We start from the raw sequence: 25,640 nt of genomic DNA on the forward strand, positions 1-25,640 counted from the left end.
CCACATTGTTTTTTGGTGGCGGTTTTTACTATGTAAACCCCACGTTGTTTAAGGCGGCGGTTTACTATGTACAAGTGTAAACTCCACATTATTTAGGCGGCGGTTTTTACTAAGAAAACCCCACATTGTTTTTGGCGACGGTTTTTACTATGTAAACTCCACATTATTTAGGCGGTTTTTACTATGTAAACTCCACATTATTTAGGCTACGGTTTTTACTATGAAAACCCCACATTGTTTTTGGCGACGGTTTTTACTATGTAAACTCCACATTATTTAGGCGGTTTTTACTATGAAAACCCCACATTGTTTTACGCGGCGGTTTTTACTATGAAAACCCCACATTGTTTTAGGCGGCGGTTTTTACTATTTAAACTCCACATTATTTAGGCGGTTTTTACTATGAAAACCCCACATTGTTTTAGGCGGCGGTTTTTACTATGTAAACTCCACATTATTTAGGCGGTTTTTACTATGAAAACCCCACATTGTTTTAGGCAGCGGTTTTTACTATGAAAACCCCACATTGTTTTAGGCGGCGGTTTTTACTATGTAAACCCCACATTGTTTTAGGCGGCGGTTTTTACTATGTAAACCCAACATTGTTTTAGGCGCCGGTTATTACTATGTAAACTCCACATTATTTAGGCGGTTTTTACTATCAAAACCCCACATTGTTTTAGGCGGCGGTTTTTACTATGTAAACCCACATTGTTTTTTGGCGGCGTTTTTTACTATGTAAACTCCACATTATTTAGGCGGCGGTTTTTTCTATGAAAACCCCACATTGTTTTAGGCGGCGGTTTTTACTATTTAAACTCCACATTATTTAGGCGGTTTTTACTATGAAAACCCCACATTGTTTTAGGCGGCGGTTTTTACTACGTAAACTCCACATTGTTTTAGGCGGCGATTTTTACTATGAAAACTCCACATTGTTTTAGGCGGCGGTTTTTACTATGTAAACTCCACATTATTTAGGCGGCGGTTTTTTTATAAACCCCACATTGTTTTAGGCGGCGGTTTTTACTATGTAAACCCCACATTGTTTTAGGCGGCGGTTTTTACTATGAAAACCCCACATTGTTTTAGGCTGCGGTTTTTAATATGTAAACTCCACATTATTTAGGCGGTTTTTACTATGAAAACCCCACATTGTTTTAGGCGGCGGTTTTTACTATGTAAACTCCACATTGTTTTAGGCGGCGGTTTTTACTATGAAAACCCCACATTGTTTTAGGCGGCGGTTTTTACTATGTAAACTCCACATTGTTTTAGGCGGCGGTTTTTACTATGAAAACCCCACATTGTTTTAGGCGGCGGTTTTTACTATGTAAACTCCAAATTATTTAGGCGGTTTTTACTATGTAAACCCCACATTGTTTTAGGCGGCGGTTTTTACTATGTAAACTCCACATTGTTTTAGGCGGCGGTTTTTACTATGAAAACCCCACATTGTTTTAGGCGGCGGTTTTTACTATGTAAACTCCACATTGTTTTAGGCGGTTTTTTACTATGTAAACTCCACATTTTTTAGGCGCGGTTTTTACTATGAAAACCCCACATTGTTTTTGGCGGCGGTTTTTACTATGTAAACTCCACATTTATTTAGGCGGCGGTTTTTTACTATGAAAACCCCACATTGTTTTAGGCGGCGGTTTTTACTATGAAAACTCCACTTTATTTAGGCGGCGGTTTTTAATACGTAAACTCCACATTGTTTTAGGCGGCGGTTTTTACTTTGTAAACCCCACATTGTTTTTTAGTGGCGGTTTTTACTATGTAAACTCCACATTATTTAGGCGGCGGTTTTTTTATAAACCCCACATTGTTTTAGGCGGCGGTTTTTACTATGAAAACCCCACATTGTTTTAGGCGGCGGTTTTTACTATGTAAACCCCACATTCTTTTAGGCGGCGGTTTTTTATATAAACCCCACATTGTTTTAGGCGGCGGTTTTTAGTATGTAAACCCCACCAACTATCAGGGCGATTTGCCAAACTAAATGATATATATATTGACAAATTACAACAAAGGCAATATCAAGAACCCCTGCTTGGATTTGATTATCAGAAAAAAGCGTCGGAATATTTAACATTTTTAATTCTTTATGAATTAAAAGCCAACAAATGATTTATATTTAAATTTGTCTGGTGATCGGAAACCATTATTGATACAGAAACTCACAAGCGTATTGATTCGCCATATACTCTTTAGGTCTCTGTTGTTGTTAATGTTGAATATGCGTAATGTTTCTTTCATCTTATCTATAGATTTATTTAAAAACTGTTATGGTTTTGTTTGTTTTACATGTATAACATAACCAGCTAAATTTTTCTCTGCCTCTTTACGTTTTATGCTTTACAGATGAACCAACTTTTGTAAAGTTCGTAGTCACAAAAATATCAAATAATTCAGTATATTTAAATTACTTTTTCTCGTGTACACGTTGAAAAGAGCTCGGAAATGCCCGAGCTGTTCCGATCTATTCCGATCTGTTGTACGACAGTTTGTAAAAGTAAACATTACATATAATATAAATTCATAGAATAAATGATGAAAGAAGCATATTTTGATGTTGTTTTTTATTTAGAACATTCGAAGTCTTGGTCAAAATGAACATTGTTTTCAGAGTATCTGCATTATGTCAAAATCATACATGTACATACGCAATGTCGTCGAAAACATTTTCTGCTCACAATAGATTTTTTTCGAAGAATTTCAGCTCAAGAAATCGATTCTCAAGTCTGCACGATGTATTATTATGACATTTGTATCAAAAAAACATTTGCCATGGTCAATACAGACAATAGCACCGCCAATCTAAAAACGATGAGAAAGTATTTTGTAAAAATTTATTGATTTTCATGAATGAACAAATAAGGATTTCCTTTATTTTTAGATCATATTCGGTATTAAACCCTATTCCAAAATCAAAATATACCACAGTTTTCAAATAATGTATATCGACAAAGCAAAATTATTATCGGAAACTGAAGTTAAACTAAAGGCAGTGAAAACGAGACATACATTTGAAAAGAGACGACTGAAATAGGACCAGGTGTGCCTTGAGCAATAGGATCATTATTGGCTATTAACAACATGGTCAGACCCCGAACATCCACCAACAGGATGACCAGACCCCGATCATGAATCAGTATTGTATTTCATTTTTTACAAACCAGTAAAAACAGTTGTTCTATAACAACTCCTAAATCTGTCTATATTTTAGAAAAAAAATAAAGTAGTTATTTGTTGAACATTTAAAAAGTACACAATTTCTATAAAGTTATTCGATATTTTTACTACAATCTAAATATATCTGATATCCATACACCCAGTCCTAATATCTACTGTCAACCCTTCATTCTTCGCCTTCTTCCCATCAAATGTATCTTCATATCATTCGTGCGATGGTACTGTCAAATCTCAATGATCACCCCTTCAATAGCTGTGAACAGATGAGAACATCATTTGTATTGGTAATATCTGGGAACATCGTCCTCTTTCCTAAACCGACCATATTATATACTCATGCGTGTCCACCTGTAGAAAATTGTCCTATCCCGATCTTACATCAGGTTGATGAAGACGACAGTCAGTAGTATGAGCACTATGACATACCTGTCTGGACTCACTTTCAACTCCTATGTATTGAGGTTAGTATGTAAAGGGGAGTTTGTAAAGGGGGTATATCGACAAGATCACAGAAGCTAGATTTCTGACCTAGATGTACATCTCTCTCCCTTGCCAGTACTCAATTGGGCTCAATAACTTCAATTTCAATATTGTTTTTCTTCTTGGTTTCCTGGTTCATCTTCATGACGTCAGAAAACACTATTTTGCATCCAGTGAAAATCTCTGTCTCTCACCCCTTTCACTCTAAAAGTATGTCTCCCAATGACCATCAAAGCCCGGTAGATGCTAAATACCCCCTGTTAGTTCCGTCGATCTGTATTGGAATGTGGCAGCGATGTTGACCCATACGCATTGGCAAAATGAAATTTCGCCCATGGAGTCCTTTATTACCCCCCTTTTCAGTTACAAACAGACAATGCCTGCAGTAACATTTGTCAGGCATACATGTAGGAGAAACATACACCATATATACATCTGTATCTTTAAAATGTAGAGAACGTGAACCATCTACCAATGTAGATATAAAGGCAAGAAACTTTTCTAGAGAAATGATTTAATTAATGAGGTATGATGATCCAGCAATTATAAACCACTTATATATATTTCTGTATATTTCAAAGTCGATCAATACTCAATTCTTCAAGTTAAAAAAAAAAGAAATATATAATGGCGATGTATACACCAAAATAGCCCCAATTAAATAATTTCGAAATATCTTCCCAGCAAAATTTCTTTGTGCGATGTAAACCTTTTATCCTTTTAAAACGTTACACTCACGTGTGTAAATTGTGTATTTTTAAAAATATACGACCGCAGTAGTATAACTATTGAGTTGTGTATCGACTCCATTGTTCTCGATGTGGCCGACATAGTTTGAATACGAGCATTGTGGCGACGCTTGAACACTATGTAAGTTAGGCCTTTTTTACCTTATTGTCGGCGTTGCATAGAGATTGTACACAATACATGTGTGACGAGCAGACTAATAGTTGTGTATAATATCCGTCTTTATCTCGTACTTATCTAAAAGCATAAAATCACTGGACAATAACATGGCGAAGCTTTTAGGAATCCTTGTCTTCCTCACATTTATTACAGGTAAATATTTTTTTCTAAATATTCAAATATTTTGAAATATTTTGTTTTGCTGCTGTATGTGATTCCTCTTTTTTTAGATTTTACGAAAGCCATTAACAGTAATTATCGCCATTTCTGTAACCATAAATTCTATTCGGAATGTTTTGTTCTATCTGGTAATTATCTTTTTATTAAAATTATGCACTTTTCATAATTAGATTAATGAATAATAAACGTATAAAATTTAATGTAATTTATCATAAAACAGACGTTTTAACAACACGATAATCTATTTGGCAAATATTAACAAAACGTTATACGGTATGATATATGAAATAAATTCATTATGGCCCTGTAAATTATTAAGACAAATTGAGTTTTATCAAATTCTAGAGATTTTAATCATTTACGATCGCAAATCTTGAGGCTTGCGATGCTGTACAATGGAGATAAACTATGATAAGAGAAATGCAGAACCACCAGCCTGTATGGCAGCTTCAATGCTCTTCAATGCCTAATTGGATCGGCAGCCGTTGTTTATACTACTAGACGATATGTCATGTTCAAGTACTAAAATTAATTGGCAGAGAAATGTTGTCTTTACTAGTCGTATTTAGTTTCATTTTATTTTTTCAATTTCATTTAGAAAATGTCATTTTGTTAGCCATGCCTATATCGTAGTGATCGACATCTGGCAATATGGATGCCGTGTTTATACACCAGTGCCAATGTCGCCATGCCAACTTTACAAATTCTATGAATCCAAAATGAAACTAATCAAATTTAATCAAACACGGGCGTTTGATCAAAATCATTTTAGAGAAAAATGGAGATGGTACTAAATTAAATATTGTAGTTAAGAATAATTGCGCATTTATACTTTAAAACAGATAAATGTTAATAACCCTAAAATACACAAAACCACGTGACCATGTAATTTATATGTTGTCGTGTACAGCACCAACAAGGAAGAATATTTCCATTCAGAACTAACTGGGCCTCTGCTATATATAGATACTATTTAAGTATGTAAAAAAATCCAAAGAATGTGACAATGAATTATTTACATGCGATATATTTTTATTTCTTGGTACTTGCCGTACCGAATGATATCATTTTTGCCGAATGATATGATTTATACGATATTGATGTGATAAGAACTTTAATACACTATGAGTCGTAATGGAGATGGGTTTAAGTTACATTAAGTTTTTCACTTAGTTAAACCTACCTTGGCGACCACTTCTGTATTAAGTCAACGGGTCTAATAAGAGGATTTGGTCCTTACTTGTCAATATCAACACAATCCGACCTGTGTTTACATACATCTTGACTATAAAGACCGTTTTGTCTTGGTTGCCTCGATGGTCTTTATAAACAGATTTATTATATTAAACATGTATTTAAGAAGTATTGCGCATATTCACTTGAACCCCAAACAAGTAATGTTATCATCACTGAAAGACCACAACACGTGGTTATGAAATTAATACGTCGCTGTACAGTAGGCAGCACCAACAAGGAAGAATAATTTTCAATGTTTAAAGGTACGTTTACTGATTGTAGATATTTAGTATGTACGTACACAGCATATAAAAACATCAGGGACAAAGAACAAATATCAACGGTGTATTCCTGGTAACATGAGTTCCTTACAAACGTGTGTATGTAGGATACGAATCACTTCAAGGAGATTATATTAAACAATGAGGTAATCCTAACCGTGTAGACAATATAGAGTGTCGAGTTTTTGTCAAGACAGTCTCCTTTTTTTGCAAGACATTCATAAAACTTTGCCATGATGTAAATTAACAAATAGAAATTACAGGAGTCTTAAGATATAAATATTAAAATAGAGTTTAACATAATAAACCCCTGACGAGGTCGGAATCTAACAAGGTTGAAAGAATGCTAAGATGGAAACTGCTGAAATAAATGCCTTGAAAACACAGCAATCGATTTCGTCAATACAGTTCAGGTTACTTCCTGTAGACGTGCAACACGACCACGTCATTACAGGCTTAAAAGGATGTAAATAAATCAAATAACAAGTTAAATGTGAATATATCGGTAGGTTCCCTAATAAAATACAATTCACGCCAATAAAAACATAAACTAAGGGGGATTCAATGTAAATGTAACAAACACATCATTTTATATAAGGGAAATTACACCGGTCATTTTCGCGGGGCAAAACAAGAAATACATTTTTCGTGGTTTAAGTGGAGCGAAGTAGACGGAAACTTTTTCCCCTCAGGTTGCAAATTCTCTCATACATTTGTATGTGGCATCATGGTGTTTTAAAGTGCAGCTGAAAGTGTTAGGTACAACGTGTGTCATTCAGTTAGGGTAGACCAGAGGCAACACACGTGTATCCGAGATTAAAAAATTGCTTATTTTTATTCTTTAAGATGAGATACATGTATGCAGTATTAAATGGTTTGCATTTCATAATCCTTATGAATTTCACAGTTGGTAATGTAAGTCTTTAGCACGACGTGAATGAGAGTTCTGTAAAATGTGTCGGCGTATGCATATCGCTAGTTATCAATAATATAAGTTAATTCATTGATACAAGAGTTAGAGTTTTTTCCAATGAGAAGTGATGCAGTGGCTAAATGAAAATAAGATTTTAACGAAATGAATTTTCGTGATATGCCTGTACGTGAACATGATGAAAATGTATCTAGTATTTGTTTAAAAATGGATGTAATTTTCATGTCTATTCTTATATCCGAAGGCCACTACTAACTGTTTGTTGTTACTGTTACAGATGTGTTAGCTGGTGAAATCTGTGCAGCAGCCTACTACTATTACGGATACTGGTACTATACCACATATACCTACTACCAGTACTGCGACGAGGGCTGCTGTGGCTATTACTACGACAGGGAATGCTGCGAGTCGACGTAAGTGACAAACACAAACACACCAAAATCCTAATTTAATTGAATTCAATTCAACAGATCGGCGTAAGTGACATGCACACATATCATAATCCAAATTTAATTGGATTCAATTCAACATGTCGACGTAAGTGACATGTACACACATCAGAATCATAATTCAATTAACACGTCAGCATAAGTGACATGCACATATATCAGAATCCTGATTTAATAGAATTCAATTCAACATGACGACGTAAGTGACATGTACACACATCAGAATAATAATTCAATTCAACACGTCGGCATAACTTTCAATAACATGCATACACGCCAGAATCATAATTCAATTAAATTCAATTCAACATCTCGACGCAAGTGACACGTACGCACATCAGAATTATAATTCAATTGCAATTAATTCAAAACTTTTATCAAAGATATTAATATAATTAATGATTCTGTATATGATGGCGATATATCCACAGCAATAGCAAAGATGATATTTATTGCACATGTAATATACAATTTTACAAGTTACTGGGAGAAAGCCAAATATTGAAATACTATCAGCTCTGATACCTGGATCAAAATCTATAGATATTTCCATAAAAAAATATACTGATTTCCAAACTGAGATTCTCACGAAGTTATTCAGGTGTTTTTTAAACGAAGGCAAACTAATAATAATGATACTTATAACTTTGTTTTTCCAAGCAGTGCAGGGACTATTGCCGGGGCGGTCGTAGGTGCAGTCTTCTTCATCACTGTCTGTGTCATCATTGTCATCTGCATAAAGAAGTGCAACACGACGAGAACTGGGGTCGTGGTGGCGACTGGGCACACTGGACCAGCAAACAACATTAATTTAAGTAAGTGACGCTACCCTGGTCCGATATATCAGGTTAAAAAATACTGATCGGTTAGTTTGGCGGATCAACGTTCATTACCAATTTAAGCATAGCCATGTGTGAGTTATGTTTATATATTATTTATTTATTTATTTGTTTTCACTCCGTCGCATCACAAAGACGACTTACATTATTGGTATTATATATACAATATATAATACATACGTAGAACATAACGTAGATAAACTACTGTATCAGTAATAAATGTCTGTCTGTGATAACTGTATCGTAGATAAATGTCTGTCTGTGATATATACTGTATCAGTAGATAAATGTCTGTCTGTGATAATACTGTATCAGTAGATAAATGTCTGTCTGTGATATACTGTATCAGTAGATAAATGTCTGTCTGTGATATACTGTATCAGTAGATAAATGTCTGTCTGTGATATATATACTGTATCAGTAGATAAATGTCTGTCTGTGATATATACTGTATCAGTAGATAAATGTCTGTCTGTGATATATATACTGTATCAGTAGATAAATGTCTGTCTGTGATAATACTGTATCAGTAGATAAATGTCTGTCTGTGATATATATACTGTATCAGTAGATAAATGTCTGTCTGTGATATATATACTGTATCAGTAGATAAATGTCTGTCTGTGATATATATACTGTATCAGTAGATAAATGTCTGTCTGTGATATATATACTGTATCAGTAGATAAATGTCTGTCTGTGATATATATACTGTATCAGTAGATAAATGTCTGTCTGTGATATATATACTGTATCAGTAGATAAATGTCTGTCTGTGATATACTGTATCAGTAGATAAATGTCTGTCTGTGATATATATACTGTATCAGTAGATAAATGTCTGTCTGTGATATAACTGTATCAGTAGATAATGTCTGTCTGTGATAAACTGTATCAGTAGATAAATGTCTGTCTGTGATATATATACTGTATCAGTAGATAAATGTCTGTCTGTGATATATATACTGTATCAGTAGATAAATGTCTGTCTGTGATATATATACTGTATCAGTAGATAAATGTCTGTCTGTGATATACTGTATCAGTAGATAAATGTCTGTCTGTGATATATAGTACTGTATCAGATAAATGTCTGTCTGTGATATATATACTGTATCAGTAGATAAATGTCTGTCTGTGATATATATACTGTATCAGTAGATAAATGTCTGTCTGTGATATATATACTGTATCAGTAGATAAATGTCTGTCTGTGATATATATACTGTATCAGTAGATAAATGTCTGTCTGTGATATATATACTGTATCAGTAGATAAATGTCTGTCTGTGATATATATACTGTATCAGTAGATAAATGTCTGTCTGAGATATATATACTGTATCAGTAGATAAATGTCTGTCTGTGATATACTGTATCAGTAGATAAATGTCTGTCTGTGATATATATACTGTATCAGTAGATAAATGTCTGTCTGTGATATATATACTGTATCAGTAGATAAATGTCTGTCTGTGATATATATACTGTATCAGTAGATAAATGTCTGTCTGTGATATATATACTGTATCAGTAGATAAATGTCTGTCTGTGATATATACTGTATCAGTAGATAAATGTCTGTCTGTGATATATATACTGTATCAGTAGATAAATGTCTGTCTGTATATACTGTATCAGTAGATAAATGTCTGTCTGTGATATATATACTGTATCAGTAGATAAATGTCTGTCTGTGATATATATACTGTATCAGTAGATAAATGTCTGTCTGTGATAAACTGTATCAGTAGATAAATGTCTGTCTGTATATATACTGTATCAGTAGATAAATGTCTGTCTGTATGATATAATAAACTGTATCAGTAGATAAATGTCTGTCTGTGATAACTGTATCAGTAGATAAATGTCTGTCTGTATATATACTGTATCAGTAGATAAATGTCTGTCTGTGATATATATACTGTATCAGTAGATAAATGTCTGTCTGTGATACTGTATCAGTAGATAAATGTCTGTCTGTGATACTGTATCAGTAGATAAATGTCTGTCTGTGTATACTGTATCAGTAGATAAATGTCTGTCTGTATATATACTGTATCAGTAGATAAAGTCTGTCTGTCTGTGTATAATAACTGTATCAGTAGATAAATGTCTGTCTGTGATTATACTGTATCAGTAGATAAATGTCTGTCTGTGATATACTGTATCAGTAGATAAATGTCTGTCTGTAATAACTGTATCAGTAGATAAATGTCTGTCTGTGATATATACTGTATCAGTAGATAAATGTCTGTCTGTGATATAATACTGTATCAGTAGATAAATGTCTGTCTGTGATATATACTGTATCAGTAGATAAATGTCTGTCTGTGATATATATACTGTATCAGTAGATAAATGTCTGTACTGTCGAGATATATAAACTGTATCAGTAGATAAATGTCTGTCTGTGATAATATACTGTATCAGTAGATAAATGTCTGTCTGTGATATATATACTGTATCAGTAGATAAATGTCTGTCTGTGATATATATACTGTATCAGTAGATAAATGTCTGTCTGTGATATATATACTGTATCAGTAGATAAATGTCTGTCTGAAATAAACTGTATCATAGATAAATGTCTGTCTGTGATATAAACTGTATCAGTAGATAAATGTCTGTCTGTGATATATATACTGTATCAGTAGATAAATGTCTGTCTGTGATATATATACTGTATCAGTAGATATATATACTGTATCAGTAGATAAATGTCTGTCTGTGATATATACTGTATCAGTAGATAAATGTCTGTCTGTCTGTATCAGTAGATAATATATACTGTATCAGTAGATAAATGTCTGTCTGATATACTGTATCAGTAGATAAATGTCTGTCTGTGATATATATACTGTATCAGTAGATAAATGTCTGTCTAGGATATACTGTATCAGTAGATAAATGTCTGTACGGGATATATTGTATCAGTAGATAAATGTCTGTCTAGGATATACTGTATCAGCAGATAAATGTTTGTCTGTGATATACTGTATCAGTAGATAAATGTCTGTCTGTGATATACTGTATCAGTAGATAAATGTCTGTCTGTGATATACTGTATCAGTAGATAAATGTCTGTCTGTGATATACTGTATCAGTAGATAAATGTCTGTCTGTGATATACTGTATCAGTAGATAAATGTCTGTCTGTGATATACTGTATCAATAGATAAATATATTTCTGTGATATACTGTATCAATAGATAAATGTCTGTCTGTGGTATACTGTATCTGTAGATAAATGTATGTACGGGATATATTGTATCAGTAGATAAATGTCTGTCTAGGATATACTGTATCAGTAGATAAATGTTTGTCTGTCTGTGATATACTGTATCAGTAGATAAATGTCTGTCTGAGATAAACTGTATCAGTAGATAAATGTCTGTCTGTGATATATATACTGTATCAGTAGATAAATGTCTGTCTGTGATATATTGTATCTGTAGATAAATATATGTCTGTAATATACTGTATCAGTAGATAAATGTCTGTCTGTGATATACTGTATCAGTAGATAAATGTATGTCTGTGATATACTGTATCGGTAGATAAATGTCTGTCTGTGATAAACTGTATCAGTAGATAAATGTTTGTCTGTGATACATATACTGTATCAGTAGATAAATGTCTGTGTGTGATATACTGTATCAGTAGATAAATGTCTGTCTGTGATACACTGTATCAGTAGATAAATGTTTGTCTGTGGTATACTGTATCAATAGATAAATGTATGTCTATAAATAGATAAATGTAGTCTGTCTGTGGTATACTGTATCAATAGATAAATGTATGTCTATAAATAGATAAATGTATGTCTGTGATATATTGTATCAGTTGATAATTGTTTGTCTGTGATATAATGTATCAGTAGATAAATGGTTGTCTGTGATATATTGTATCAGTAGATAATTGTCTGTCTGTGATATATTGTATCAGTAGATAAATTTCTGTCTGTGACATAATGTATCAGTAGATAAATGTCTGTCTGTGATATATGGTATCGGTAGATAAATTTCTGTCTGTGACATAATGTATCAGTAGATAAATGTCTGTCTGTGATATATGGTATCGGTAGATAAATGTCTGTATGTAGTATATGGTATCAGAAGATATATGTCTGTCTGTGATATACTATAACAGTAGATAAATATCTATCTGTGATATACTGTAACAGTAGATAAATATCTGTCAGTGATATACTGTATCAGTAGATAAATATCTGTGATATACTGTAACATTTGATAAATATCTGTCTGTGATATACTGTATCAGTAGATAAATGTCTGTCTGTGATATACTTTAACAGTAGATAAATGTATGTCTGAGATATACTGTAACAGTAGATAAATGTCTGTCTGTGATATACTGTAACAGTAGATAAATGTCGATCTGTCTGTGATACATGTATACTTTAAAAGTAGATAAATGTATATCTGAGATATACTGTATCAATAGATATATGTCTGTCTGAGATATACTGTATCAGTAGATAAATGTCTGTCTGTAATACACTGTATCAGTAGATAAATGTCTGTCTGTGATATACTGTATCAGTAGATAAATGTCTGTTTGTGATAATACTGTATCAGTAGATAAATGTCTGTATGTGATATATATACTGTATCAGTAGATAAATGTCTGTCTGTGGTATACTGTATCAATAGATATATGTCTGTCTGTGACATACTGTATCAGTAGATAAATGATGTCTGTCTGTGATAATACTGTATCAATAGATATATGTCTGTCTGTGATATACTGTATCAGTAGATAAATGTCTGTTTGTGATATATTGTATTTGTCTCTGGTAATTAGTCCGTTTGATGCCGATTTTACATAGATTGCATTCGGAACGGTATTTTCGCACACAAATTCTGCAAAGCTAGGTACATTGCATTTGTGAATAAGTGGAGAGAGAGAGAGAGAGAGAGAGAGAGAGAGAGAGAGAGAGAGAGAGAGAGAGAGAGAGAGAGAGAGAGAGAGAGAAACAGAAACAGACAGACAGAGAAACAGAGAGAGAGAAACAGAGACAGACAGACAGAGAAACAGAGAGAGACTTTACAAAGGCGAAGAAAAGTAATATGTTGATATATATATATTTATTTATGACATGATGATGTTGTGTATTTACAGTTAGTAACCAGACTTCTTTCAACCAGCCACAACCAGTCTACCAGCCCCAGCCAATCTACCAGCCCCAGCCAGTCCACTACGGAGGGGCTCAACCACACGGCGGACAGCCCTACCCACCACCACCACCGCCACCAGCCTATCAACCACCCCCAATGAATGCCCCGGGACAGCCTATATATCACTAATCCATGCCGAGCTTAGCTCCTAGATCTGTATATAGATTTCCTGATTTATGTTTTTTATTTACTTTTATATGATTATTAATGAAAATTATAAATCACAATATCTGTTAAGAAATATATAACGAAATATACGCATATTGTTGGTATATCACTCTGTCTCATTATCCACCTGATACCCGGTGAATTATTTCCCCATACAGTAATATTCCAATAGACCTTGAAGATATTGCAATTGGCTGTGCCTGACAGGAAGTATATTTCTTGCAACGTCACGACATAAGCAATGACGTATCGGCAGTCTACGTCAGGACTCGAGGAAGGCAGGATAGTAAAATGACTACCCGTTCTTAATTCAGCAATACAATATGATGTTCGAACTGTTATAATTATGTTATAAGAAGTATTTTTGATTTGTGTGCCTCAAAAATAATAAATAACAAAAGAAAAACCAATCTTCAATTCATATCTTATATAAAATGAATACTGGTTAATTATCATATACATATTATATATATAATCAAGTATACCTAGAAGGTGTTAATCGAATTTAGTACATCACATGATAATTACTAGGAATGCGATTGGATAACAGCCATTATCTATTTTGCGACAGTTCCGGATCCCTGTCCTTTTTGACTACGGGAGACTATACCTGACTACGGGAACTATACCAAAGAATACCCCCTTGAATGAGCACGCGACCAAATATATGACGACTCGGGGACTATACCTCGCCAGACAACTCTATAGGAGAACACTTCCCTCTGGAAAGGGCCATAATAGAACAATAGTATTAGATGGGGTTTTTATGTGCCTGAAATGCTATAGAAATTAGAAGACTTTGTATTCAATGAAATAATCATACCTGCTACATTGGAATTCGTAACTTATTTTCTGTATATAGAGAGCGGTAAGCCTAAAAATATAAACAAAGACATTGTTATATCTCTCAGATAACCTGTACACTTTATCGAGGTATAGAAATACACAAGCGTAAATACATATAGACATTTTTACCTGCTTATTAGACGTTTTTTTAATCATTTGTTTTTTCAATATTAGCTTCAACAATATTTTATTGGTATTATGTACATCAATAGGATCGGACATCAGGCTACGCCTACTTAAGTCCTCTCCAGTTTATATTTTAAAGTATAAACATTAATTCATTCTGCAATTCATTACTACATATATTTATATTAACATATAAACTGAATTAGTTACAATATAAATAATTACTAATTAAAGGGGGATAACTCCAATTTTATTTTTAATAGAAAATGTTTCAGAACAAGTTTAGTTATTTGGAATTCATATTCTTAATGATTTTAGTTTATGAATAGGGATAAGAATCATGCTCATGTATTGACAGACTAACATACATACACACCTTGAGATATTAGGCCATAAAGACCATGTGCTTATGCACACTGACCCATCCCCTTGGAATCTGTATGAGAGTCTAACAACTAAGAATTTTGTCTTTAGTTGAATATGAAAAAAAAACATTTGGTAGGATATTGAATGCAATTTTTTATACAATTGAGTTAACCAACATCTACGGTTCTAATATGTACATAGTTTGATCGTTCAATTAGATAATTATTATAGTATAAAAGATTCTCAATATTCAATAATCAGTATTCAGTATCCATCCAGCCAGGATAGTTTAGAGTAAATAAGAAATAAAGATCAACATATACAATAGTTTAATTGTTTAATTGCACTACTAAATAGTATTTTGACTATCAAGTAATCAGATATGGGTTCTTGCTATTTGCGTAGAGGGCTATGATACATCTATATAATATACATGTTTATCAGAAATAAAATATTTAGTATGGCGGATATATTCAGTCACGCATTGTAAAATATCTTTGTTAATATCATTATTGCAAAATTCACATCCATATAATGCTGTTTCAATGTTTACATGATTATGATTATCTGGTAAACCTAAGTTCTGTATTACCTGTATAAGAACTGCTCTCTGTTCATAGAAGTGCATACAGTCAAAGAAAAAGTGATATGAATTTTCATCAATATACGTAATAACAAGAACAGGCTTGAGATTCTCTTAAATGATCGTGATAAAGATCAGAGTTTAAATTACTTGCTTGGTTTCGTAGCTGGCATAGAATAATGTTATATTTACGGCCGCCATGATATTTAAAGATACTAGAAATTTCTGAAGTTGGATATTATTATCTATTTCGATACTTTTTTTAAAAATGTTCTAATGAAATATTAAATATTAGTTGTATATCTGTTTAATACAATTCTCTTAGCATTGAGGGAATAAAGCTGTTTGAGTATAATTCAGTTCTACAGAGGGGGATTAAACAGGCGATTATTCCTTAATGTGTAAGGAGCATTATTATTATCATTAAAAAATGGTTCAATCAAATTAGTAAGATATCTAGGGGATTCATTATTTACATTTTAAACATCAATTTTGATTTATGGAGTCTCCGTCTGAATGCTAGTGAATCAAGTCCAACTTCAGCATAAAGTATATTATGCGATGTTCCTCTTCTCAGACCTGTTATAATTTTTATTGCTTCTATCTGTACAGATTCTAATAACTCCTTATCTTGTTTTGTACAATTATCCTAAATGACATCATCATATCCTTAAACAGGTCTTATAAAGGATGTATACATTTTTAAAAGGCTCTTTCTTTCTACACTGTGTTTAAGTAAATTTAAAATATTTAGTCTTTAAGAGGCCTGGGTATAAATATCATTAATATGTTTGGACTATTTACCATCACTACTGAAATTTACCCCCGAATGTTTGTGAAATAGAACATAATTTACAATACCATCTTCAATAAGATATCGGGATTGAATATATATATTTTTTCTTGAAAAAAAGTACAGTTTCTGTTTTTGAAGGATTAAAATTAATGTCCCACTTCTTTGCCCAATTATTGATATTACTTAGGTCATTGGTTAGATTATCTGCAATTTCTACATGGTTATCAGTTACACATTCAGTTATGTCATTAATATATAATAAAAATAGGAATGGCCCTAAGACAGAACCTTGTGGTACACCGGCATTGGCATTTTTAAAAGAAGATAGGAAACCCTCTGTAGATACTGTTTGTTTTCGATTAGAAAGATAATTTCGAAACCATTGTTACCTTCTCCCTTTTATACCATAAGACTCTAATTTGTGTAATAATCCTTCGTGCCAGACTCTGTCGAAAGCTTTGCTAATATCTTTAATCCAAATTATGCACTATGGTATTATAAATATCTAGTAACTGGTTAACTGTGGAGACTTTCGACAAAAATCCTGATCGGTGCTTTGTTATAATATCACACTCTTTCATATAGTTAAACATATATTTAAAAATTACATTTTCTATTTTTTTTTACTAAAGCATGGTGTTACAGATATTGGTCTATAATTTGAAGCATTACTCTCAAGCCCTCTTCCTTTATGAATTGCATTGATATTAGCTGTTTTCCAAGATAATGGAATAACTCCAGTTTCTAAAGTCTTATTACACAATAGAGTAAGAGGATGTATAAGAGAAGGAGTTAGGTGTTTAATGATTTTAGGTATAATGTTGTCTGGACCAGGGGGTTTTGTTTTCATTAAGTAAGTAAAGTTGATCGTTAATATCCCGTTCTAAAAAAACCATTGTTATCTAATCTAAGAGGGAAGTCATTTTCCAAAGGTGGTAAGGGATCTAAATTAGCAGATGAAGTAGATATTGAACTGAAATACTTATTAAGACACTCTGCTTTATCCGAAGGGTGATGTATATAGTAATTATTTTCAATTAATCGCTGAATCGCTGAAATGACATCTTTGGTAAGCTTCTGGGCTTGTTTGATGTACGTTGATGCTTTCTTCAACTGGTATAGTACTATACATGCGCGTAATATGGAGGCAAAGAGTGTGATATATTACTTGAGTTCATAACTTATTTGGCAATTTTCCACCATTTATTTAAAGGAATTGACTGATCTTGAAGGGATTTTTTTAGTTTATCTAAATGGTTTATTTTTTCAGTTCGAATTAAGTCTATGACTTCATTTCTACTATGTCTAAAGTTTGCCCAGTCAGTCTGTAAGTTAGTATTTCTGGCTCTTGTATGTAATTTGTTTCTTTTTCTAATTTGTTGTCTTATGTTATTGGTCATCCAAGGTTTATCATTTTGGGCGTACAGTAATAGTTTTAGATGGAATAAACAGATCTGTTTGTTCATTTATAGTATCAGTTAAAAGCTTATTAAATTCCTTAGTGTCGAGATTTTGTGTAATTTCATCCCAGTTTACATTATTGATATTTGAATTCATCCGTATGAAAATTGCATTATCGTAGAGGAAGATAGTTTTCTTTTAAGATTTTTTTTAATACAGAGTAGGAACAAGTAAAATGGATAATTGAGTGATCACTGCATATTGGTATACCCGCCAAAGTATTTCTTTTAGATTAATGTTATTAGTAAAAAGTATATCAATGGCAATGGAAGTAGTATCAGTATCTTGTACATTTGTAGGTTCATTAATTATACTGGTAAGATCATTTGTTAAGTAAATATGTCATTTCTTTGCAAATGTTGGTATTTTTACATAGTAGACAAGTGATTTTATGTTGGTTTTTTTTCCTTACAAAATAATGTTTCCATTATGCACTTTGACTGTTGAATAGTATAAAGAGCAGTTATACAACTTATTCCTTTTTGACTTGACACAACGTTTACGATATTGAATAGATACAAAAAGATGTATCCTTCAATGAAAGACATTTTTTTCTGATAAAATTGACTAATCGTCATTTTTTTAGTTAATGTAAAGAAATTTAGATATGGGAATTCCCTACAACAATATATCTCCAGATTTTAAATAAATTCCATACTTTCTGAGTTATAGCTGTTTTGTGATTTAAGATTTTACGTCATGGCGGCCATATTGGATTGTTTTACCTACTTGATTTTATTCACTGCACAGCAACGGATACATGGCTTTAATATTCTGAATATCCTATGTCTTTCCATTTTACTTGTAGGGCGTAAACAAAAACACAACTATATGCTAAACATTTGGCGGGAATTTAGCAAAGATCAACGTGGGTTTTTTTTATCAAAATGCCATAAAACCTTAACCGGAAGTGCTACCGAGAAACCATAGACATCAAATTCATCAGAACGCAATCTGCATAAATCTGTTAAAAAATTGCTAAATAAAAAATAATAATAAAAAAATATTGGTGAACTTTGACCCCATAGCGAATTTTTTATTTGACCTTTGACCTAATTACGATACATGTATATTAATAAAGTTATTCTTGAATACCATCTACATAAAACATAAAACAATTTGCTGTATCTTGATATCGGTTTTTGAATTATAGCTGTTTTAAACTTTTGAGGTATGACGTCATGGCGGCTATATTAGATTTTCGACCAACATGAAAATGTTACGGTCACCCCTTCGTGCTATATAACAGAATAATATAAAAAGCATATCTTACCATTTCGTAAATTTTTGCACACAATTTTAAATGCAGAGATATAGTACTTACATTTACATTATATATAATAATAAAAATACTGTTCAAGGTATCTTCATAATTCCACTTTTTCAATCAAATTAACCATTACATTTTGTCCTTAATCTTAACTTTTCACGTTTTACGTGGCCATTTGCTTCGGAATTTTCTGCCTGGCAACGGAGAATGACGCTGAGACACGTATTTTTGCATTAAGTGAAAGTAGACGTATTCTGTGCTAAATATCGTTTTTCTTGTTATAAACTCAATAGCAGTAATTCAGCAAGGCTATGATTCTTGTATAAAGATGGTTTCTATCAGTACAGTAAGTCAATGCACACAATAAGCATTAAATGACATCGATCGCCTGAAAGGTCAGGAGAGATAACTCTTTCTCCGTTAGAAATCATTTATTCATATACATTATTTTTTAAACTGCATTCATAACGGATTAAAAAAAAAGAAAAAAGAATGGATTAACTGCTGCGCTCTCAAATAGGCTTTGCCTATAATTATATTACCTGTATATAGTAACTTACTTACTTTTGGAGAAAATCTATTTTTGTGTCCCTGTTCCCCGATGTAAATATTTTTTGTGTCCCTGTTCCCCGATGTAAATATTCACTGTTACCATACTTGGAAGGTCTTTATCAATACAGTGGTTTAAACTCAACAAAAGTGGAACAATATTATAAACAATGCATTAAAGGCCCACTACCTTTCCGGAGGAAAATTTACAGGTTTCTTAAAAACATTAATAACAAAAGAAAATATACATCAATGGCTTAAGATGAGGTTACAACACCAAACATATGCAAGATTTCCTGTCTAATGTACGATAACAGTGGAGATTCATTTCGACGTTTTGCCGTCTGGCGCAGTGACAGTCCACTACCTTGCGGCATTTAGGACGACGGCGGGAAACATAAAAAAAAACCCGCGTTATGAAAATTAACATTTTATTTATTCTAATTAAACAGTTCTGAAGGTGATGATAAGAGTGCTTATAAACGTATAGATAATAATTTCTGCGACTCTACAAAATTCTTGATCTCGTTTTACATTACTATTTTAAAATTAAAAGCCGTTTCGGAAAGGTAGTGGCCATTTAATAACGACATAAGTCGGTCATAGAACTCGATACCAGATAATAAGGGTTTCCTGTAACATTTGCGAAAGGAAAAACATTATGATGGCAATTAATAAATGTCTAATTTCATTATTTTGATTCCCTATTCTAAATTTGATGCTTTGATCCCAAACATTCCAGTGAGGTCACTTTTTGTAGGAGTGAATGAAACGTCAGTCAGTTCCGCCAAACAGTGACGTCACAATCACCGGAATGACGTCGAGTACATATTTCCCACAGTAGTAAAAAGAAGTACACACTTAGAAGGTTCACGGGTTTATGACGCGCGCAAAAAAAGAAGAAAAAAATACTAAAAATACTGAAAGGTTGTTTACTTAGTCCTGTATCCCATTTCCAGAAAATGGGGTAATAAATTTTAAAATGCTCTTAATACCACAAAAATCATCCGATCTGAATGTTTTTTAGCTTTCATTGAAGACGATTCCTTACTAGTCACTATAGTATATGATATGATGAGATTATGGGCGAATTTTACTTCATACATTTTGTATCAATAGTTGAATTACGAGAATTCGTGTTAAAATCGTTAGTCGGAAAAGTACACGCTACACCCCCAGGTCACGATTCCCTTATGAGCACGGACCGAATAAAATCGCCATCTATTCAACGAATGCATCCCTGAAGTGCAGATCCTCAATATAAACTCACTTACTTATAAAAATTACACATAAGTATGGCCGAGATCGGTGATCATCTGTTCTGCATGACAATAAATGGAGCGTCGGGATCGCTAAGGGATACTTTTATACTTTTATTTTTATACCCCACCCAGTGACAACAGGCGAACCAGTCGTCCCAATCCCGGTATGCTGAACGCTAAGCAGGAGCAGAAACTACTAAAGCGCATTTGTCTTTATTGAAATTGTACTCTTTTATGACACTTAACATCGTTTGTCTCATTAGTTCTCCCTCCATCATCTGTAGGCTTACATAGCAAATTCAGCTGGTTGATCCAGAATATCAACATTTTGTTTCGAATGGATTATGAAATGGACAATAATAATATCTCAAGTCGATAAGTTAGCCTTACGATAAGTTATTATAAGCATTCATGTAAAAGGATAAAGGCAATGACCAAGAAATATATTTAATATTAATGTCAAAACAAGATACGGAATAATTATCTACAATCTATGATATCGATAAAGTTTTTTTTATGATTTTATATTTATTTGAAGATGTTACTTAATTTTATTTATAGATTGGAAAACATACTTTTAGGTAGATTTATTTTTGGAAAACAAAAAAAAACCTTGGGTGGTACTGAATTTTCATGTATTGGGTCAAACAAAACGTGTTCTCAGTACTAAAATTAAAATAAATTGAATTTGCACATAGTTTCCATCACTTATCAAGATGCTTTGATAATCAATCTATTGAGAGTACATGCAATGTAACTAGATTGCAAATAAGGGTCTTCTCAATTGTGCAACTGTCATAAAAGTAATAAGTTTATGACAAGAATGGAATGTTATAAAAATAATGTCGATATTTGTTTCTCATAATGTAACGTATTCGGTCACAGAAACTGTGGTCAGTCTTAGGCCATCAGATTGAAAATAACATACTAGATAAATGATAAATGTTTCAAAAAAATACATATGGAATACCTACGAATATACTTAGAAAGTGAATTTATCACCGAGAATATGCAATCCCGCAGCAAATACCCAATACAAAATTTAAAAGGCCAATACTACCCGTGTACTATTAATTAAAGTATACATTTGTTGACTGGGGTTGAGGGCAACAGATGATTTGTTGGACCCGAAGACAAACTGTTGCCCGAGGCCGAAGGCCGAGGGCAACAGTTTGTGTGAGGGTCCAACAAATCATCTGTTGCCCGAAAACCCAGTCGATAACTGTTTTGTTATACCCCAATGACTCAAAACATTTTTTAAGAGTAATTAATTTATTATTTTAAACCACTTTAACAAATATATCAAATAACAAAACAACATAATACCACATCACGAAACAAGGAATTTTGTGTTGTTTTTTCCTATTAGATGCATCTTCTTAAAATGAATAAACCAGTCTGAATTTATTCAAATTAAATCATTGTGAGTGTTAATGTTCATTCTGTCCATGGAATACATAGTCTTTGTCAAGCTGAAGCTTTATTGTAACAATTAATGAAAAATACATGTATAGCATACATGTAACATTATAAGATACCGGTATAGATTTCAAAGTTATCAATTAACACTGACAGTATCATCACAACATTGTGAAAAAAATCACATTCAACTATTATAAATGTTGATGTTGCATCCGTGGAACGAAAAAACTGATTTTGCACGACTTTGCTGTGGAATATTTTCTATACTTCCAAGCACATCCGGATTTTCAAGCAAAGCGGCTAGTTCCTTTAATTGTCATCTATATCCAGCACATCACAACATGTAGTTTCGTGAGGTGTATGTGAGTTGGGTATAACTACATTTACTGGAGCAATCTCCTTCATTGGTGGTTGCACAGAGCTTGAAGGTTGTGGAACAACTTTCTTTGCTAAAGCATATGACATTTCTCGTTTCTTCGTGTTACTTAATTTTGATGAATAGTGCTTCAAACTTGTTTCTGACTTGTGTTTTGATATGCCGATGATGTGTCGAGATTCATATCCACATTCATCCAACATAGATATACATGTTGCCCTAATACAGTGGTTGGAATATGTAGTTCCGAGTCCAGCCTCACTACTTATGGACTGCATCATGTACCCTAGTTTATTTTTACCAAGTACCATGTTGTCGTACCAAACATGATTTTCGTCCTTAATTGACTGACGGGGTCGCTGCCAAAGCGCATCGCATAGTGGATTCAGTTTTACTGAATACTTCTCAAAACTTGCAACAGGACAATTTGGGTCTCCTGAAAAAAAATAATGTAAAAATTAACTATTACTAACCGAATGATTCAAATACGAAATATGGATCTAACCTAGACCTTGTTGTTTAAATGTATCTTTTGGATAATCGTGGGGCGAGTGGGTTGAGACAAATTACAGTAGTAAAAGGTGACACGAGGAAATTTAGATTGCCTGTTGTAGAGCTTATCTCGGCACTTATGGACATTCGTGATTGGAATAAAAAATACATTACATACCTGGTTGCTCATACATTCTGCCCCCATCTTGATCATCATCAGCAGTATCTCCCCTGTGGTTCTTTGTCAGCCTCGACACACTACAGGTAACATAACGTCTGCCGTCAGCGTCAGACTGCACTGTGTAATCATTTCTGGTCGTGTTACGTAAATTTTCTCTACCTCTGTTACAAAAGTATAACATCAACTCGAAGAATACTTTCTGTTGTAGAGTTTTGGGTGTTTCTGTGCTGAACACTCCGCTGTCATACAGAACTTTCATGTCTGCTTCACTTATGATTTCTTTGTGTTTCACTTCGCCGGCTCCCTCTTTCTTGATTTTTACCATACTGGCATGAAATACGTCATTGGCGGTCTTAAATCCGACGTCGTTGATTATGTCGATGCCATGGGACTTCTCAAAGGACTTTTGCAGCCCATATCTTATAGATATCATGGATTTTTTAGCATACATACTGCCGTCTTTTTTCCTTGCGGCGCAGTAGAACTTCCGTAGGATTTCACACAATTCGTCCACTGTAACATTGGTAAGGGACGATCCAACTGTACATCCAACCGCTTCACAGTATTCATGAAGAAGATTTTCAGCAGTTCTGATAACGTTTTTAGTGTTTTTGCTATCACGGTCGTTCAGAATCTTCTGAATTTCATCCTCTGTTGCTTCCGCAAATCGAGTGCTGCCTTCCGCCATTATGTTTGTTTACCAAACGATAAGAAGATTGACGTCGCATTGACATACCATTGACGTCACGAATTGTAGGTGTGACGTCACTCCGGTCCAACAGCACATTTTAACAGTCGATTTTAACAGTTCTTTGGACCGCTCGTCGGAACAGTTAAGTTTTTGGCATTTTTGTCAATAGAGTTTATATAGGAACTATTTTATAGGGGTATAACAATATCTGTTGTCCCAAATAATTGTTCCATATTGTTAACTTGAATTAGGCCTTTATTATGAGTTTGAAAGGGAATTTACCGCCGAAAATGTGTACATGTACTTTTATACCAAAACATAACTCCACCAAACATAGCGTCTAATTTCTCAATACTAAATACCGTGTTTATGTACAATTGATTTTAAAAGTATGCTTTGTGCCAACCTTTTAATTTTATATTGTGTAATTCATTTATGTTTTCACATAGAAAATGTTAATTTATTGCCGAAAACTATTTGTTAGTCAACTAGTTTGACGCAGTTGCCTCCCTTTACACGTTAACTACAATTTAGATTACCCCGCTATTCCTGAACGACTGTTATAACCAATAAAATTGACGCAATAAAGCCTATTAAAACCGAGGTTAAAATAACAAAACAAAAGAATTGTAAGCTGCAGAAATAGTATTAATTTTAATTGATACTAGATATAATCTATATGGATTTTGATATTGATTGCCCAAAATAAGTTTAGGTACAGAAGTGTTGTTAGAATTAGCAAAACATTGATAAATACAGTTTATGTTCTGTCGCCGGTGGAGCATCTTTAAATGAGCAAAAATTAAACCTTATAACATAACTATAACAACCTACATTTTACAACAATTTAAATAGTCAAAAGATGATGCAAAACTTAGAGCATACTTTGTACGTGTCCCTTCGTCTTCAAATCCTGACATCTCTGACCATTATTTCCTTACTTCACTTCATTGTTTCTGCCGTGCTGTTACAATCAATCTAATGCCAGTCATGGCGATAAACTACAGATTATTATTGTGCTGGTGAGATGCCAAATATCACTAGGGCACAATCATTGATGTTAATAATCGTATTGAAGATAGACTAAAAAATACAGGTAACTCATTCGAGACCCGAATGGGAAGCTGTTAGGCTGTTAACCGAGCAAATGACTGTTTTGAATTATTATGTAAGTCTTGAACTATGTTTGGGTGCCACTGCAAGTATTTTAGTGAATAATAACATTTTAATCGAGGATAATTAACATTGAAGCATATTTTTGAGGCGTGACAAAAGTCAATGATTATGCAAGTCCAAATCTGGCCAATTAATGTTTTAAAAAAAATATCACTTTCCAGCTTCGACATGGAT

The 25,640-nt window shown here is 33.2% G+C and overlaps 1 protein-coding gene and 1 pseudogene across 1 annotated transcript; one reads left to right on the forward strand and one right to left on the reverse strand.

Moving 5' to 3' along the window:
• The first annotated feature begins 4,567 nt into the window (after positions 1–4,567).
• On the forward strand, positions 4,568–18,712 carry LOC138335068 (uncharacterized). The gene is made up of 4 exons (XM_069283973.1): positions 4,568–4,737; positions 7,490–7,625; positions 8,325–8,476; positions 13,646–18,712. The coding sequence occupies exons 1-4, from the start codon at positions 4,692–4,694 to the stop codon at positions 13,828–13,830; spliced, it is 519 nt and encodes a 172-aa protein (XP_069140074.1). The 5' UTR covers positions 4,568–4,691; the 3' UTR covers positions 13,831–18,712.
• Positions 18,713–22,283: 3,571 nt separating this feature from the next.
• LOC138335069 (uncharacterized protein KIAA1958-like) lies at positions 22,284–24,513 on the reverse strand (annotated as a pseudogene).
• Positions 24,514–25,640: the final 1,127 nt, after the last annotated feature.

Source organism: Argopecten irradians, chromosome 11, assembly GCF_041381155.1.
Source record: "Argopecten irradians isolate NY chromosome 11, Ai_NY, whole genome shotgun sequence".
Taxonomy (NCBI): domain Eukaryota; kingdom Metazoa; phylum Mollusca; class Bivalvia; order Pectinida; family Pectinidae; genus Argopecten; species Argopecten irradians.

What these genes read in the sequence shown, in the direction of transcription:
- LOC138335068 (XM_069283973.1), top strand. Translation starts at nt 4,692, where the DNA reads ATGGCGAAGCTTTTAGGAATCCTTGTCTTCCTCACATTTATTACAG. An exon ending in AGGGAATGCTGCGAGTCGAC is followed by an intron (nt 7,626 to 8,324) that starts GTAAGTGACAAA and finishes TTTTCCAAGCAG; the next exon opens with TGCAGGGACTATTGCCGGGG. An exon ending in AGCAAACAACATTAATTTAA is followed by an intron (nt 8,477 to 13,645) that starts GTAAGTGACGCT and finishes GTGTATTTACAG; the next exon opens with TTAGTAACCAGACTTCTTTC.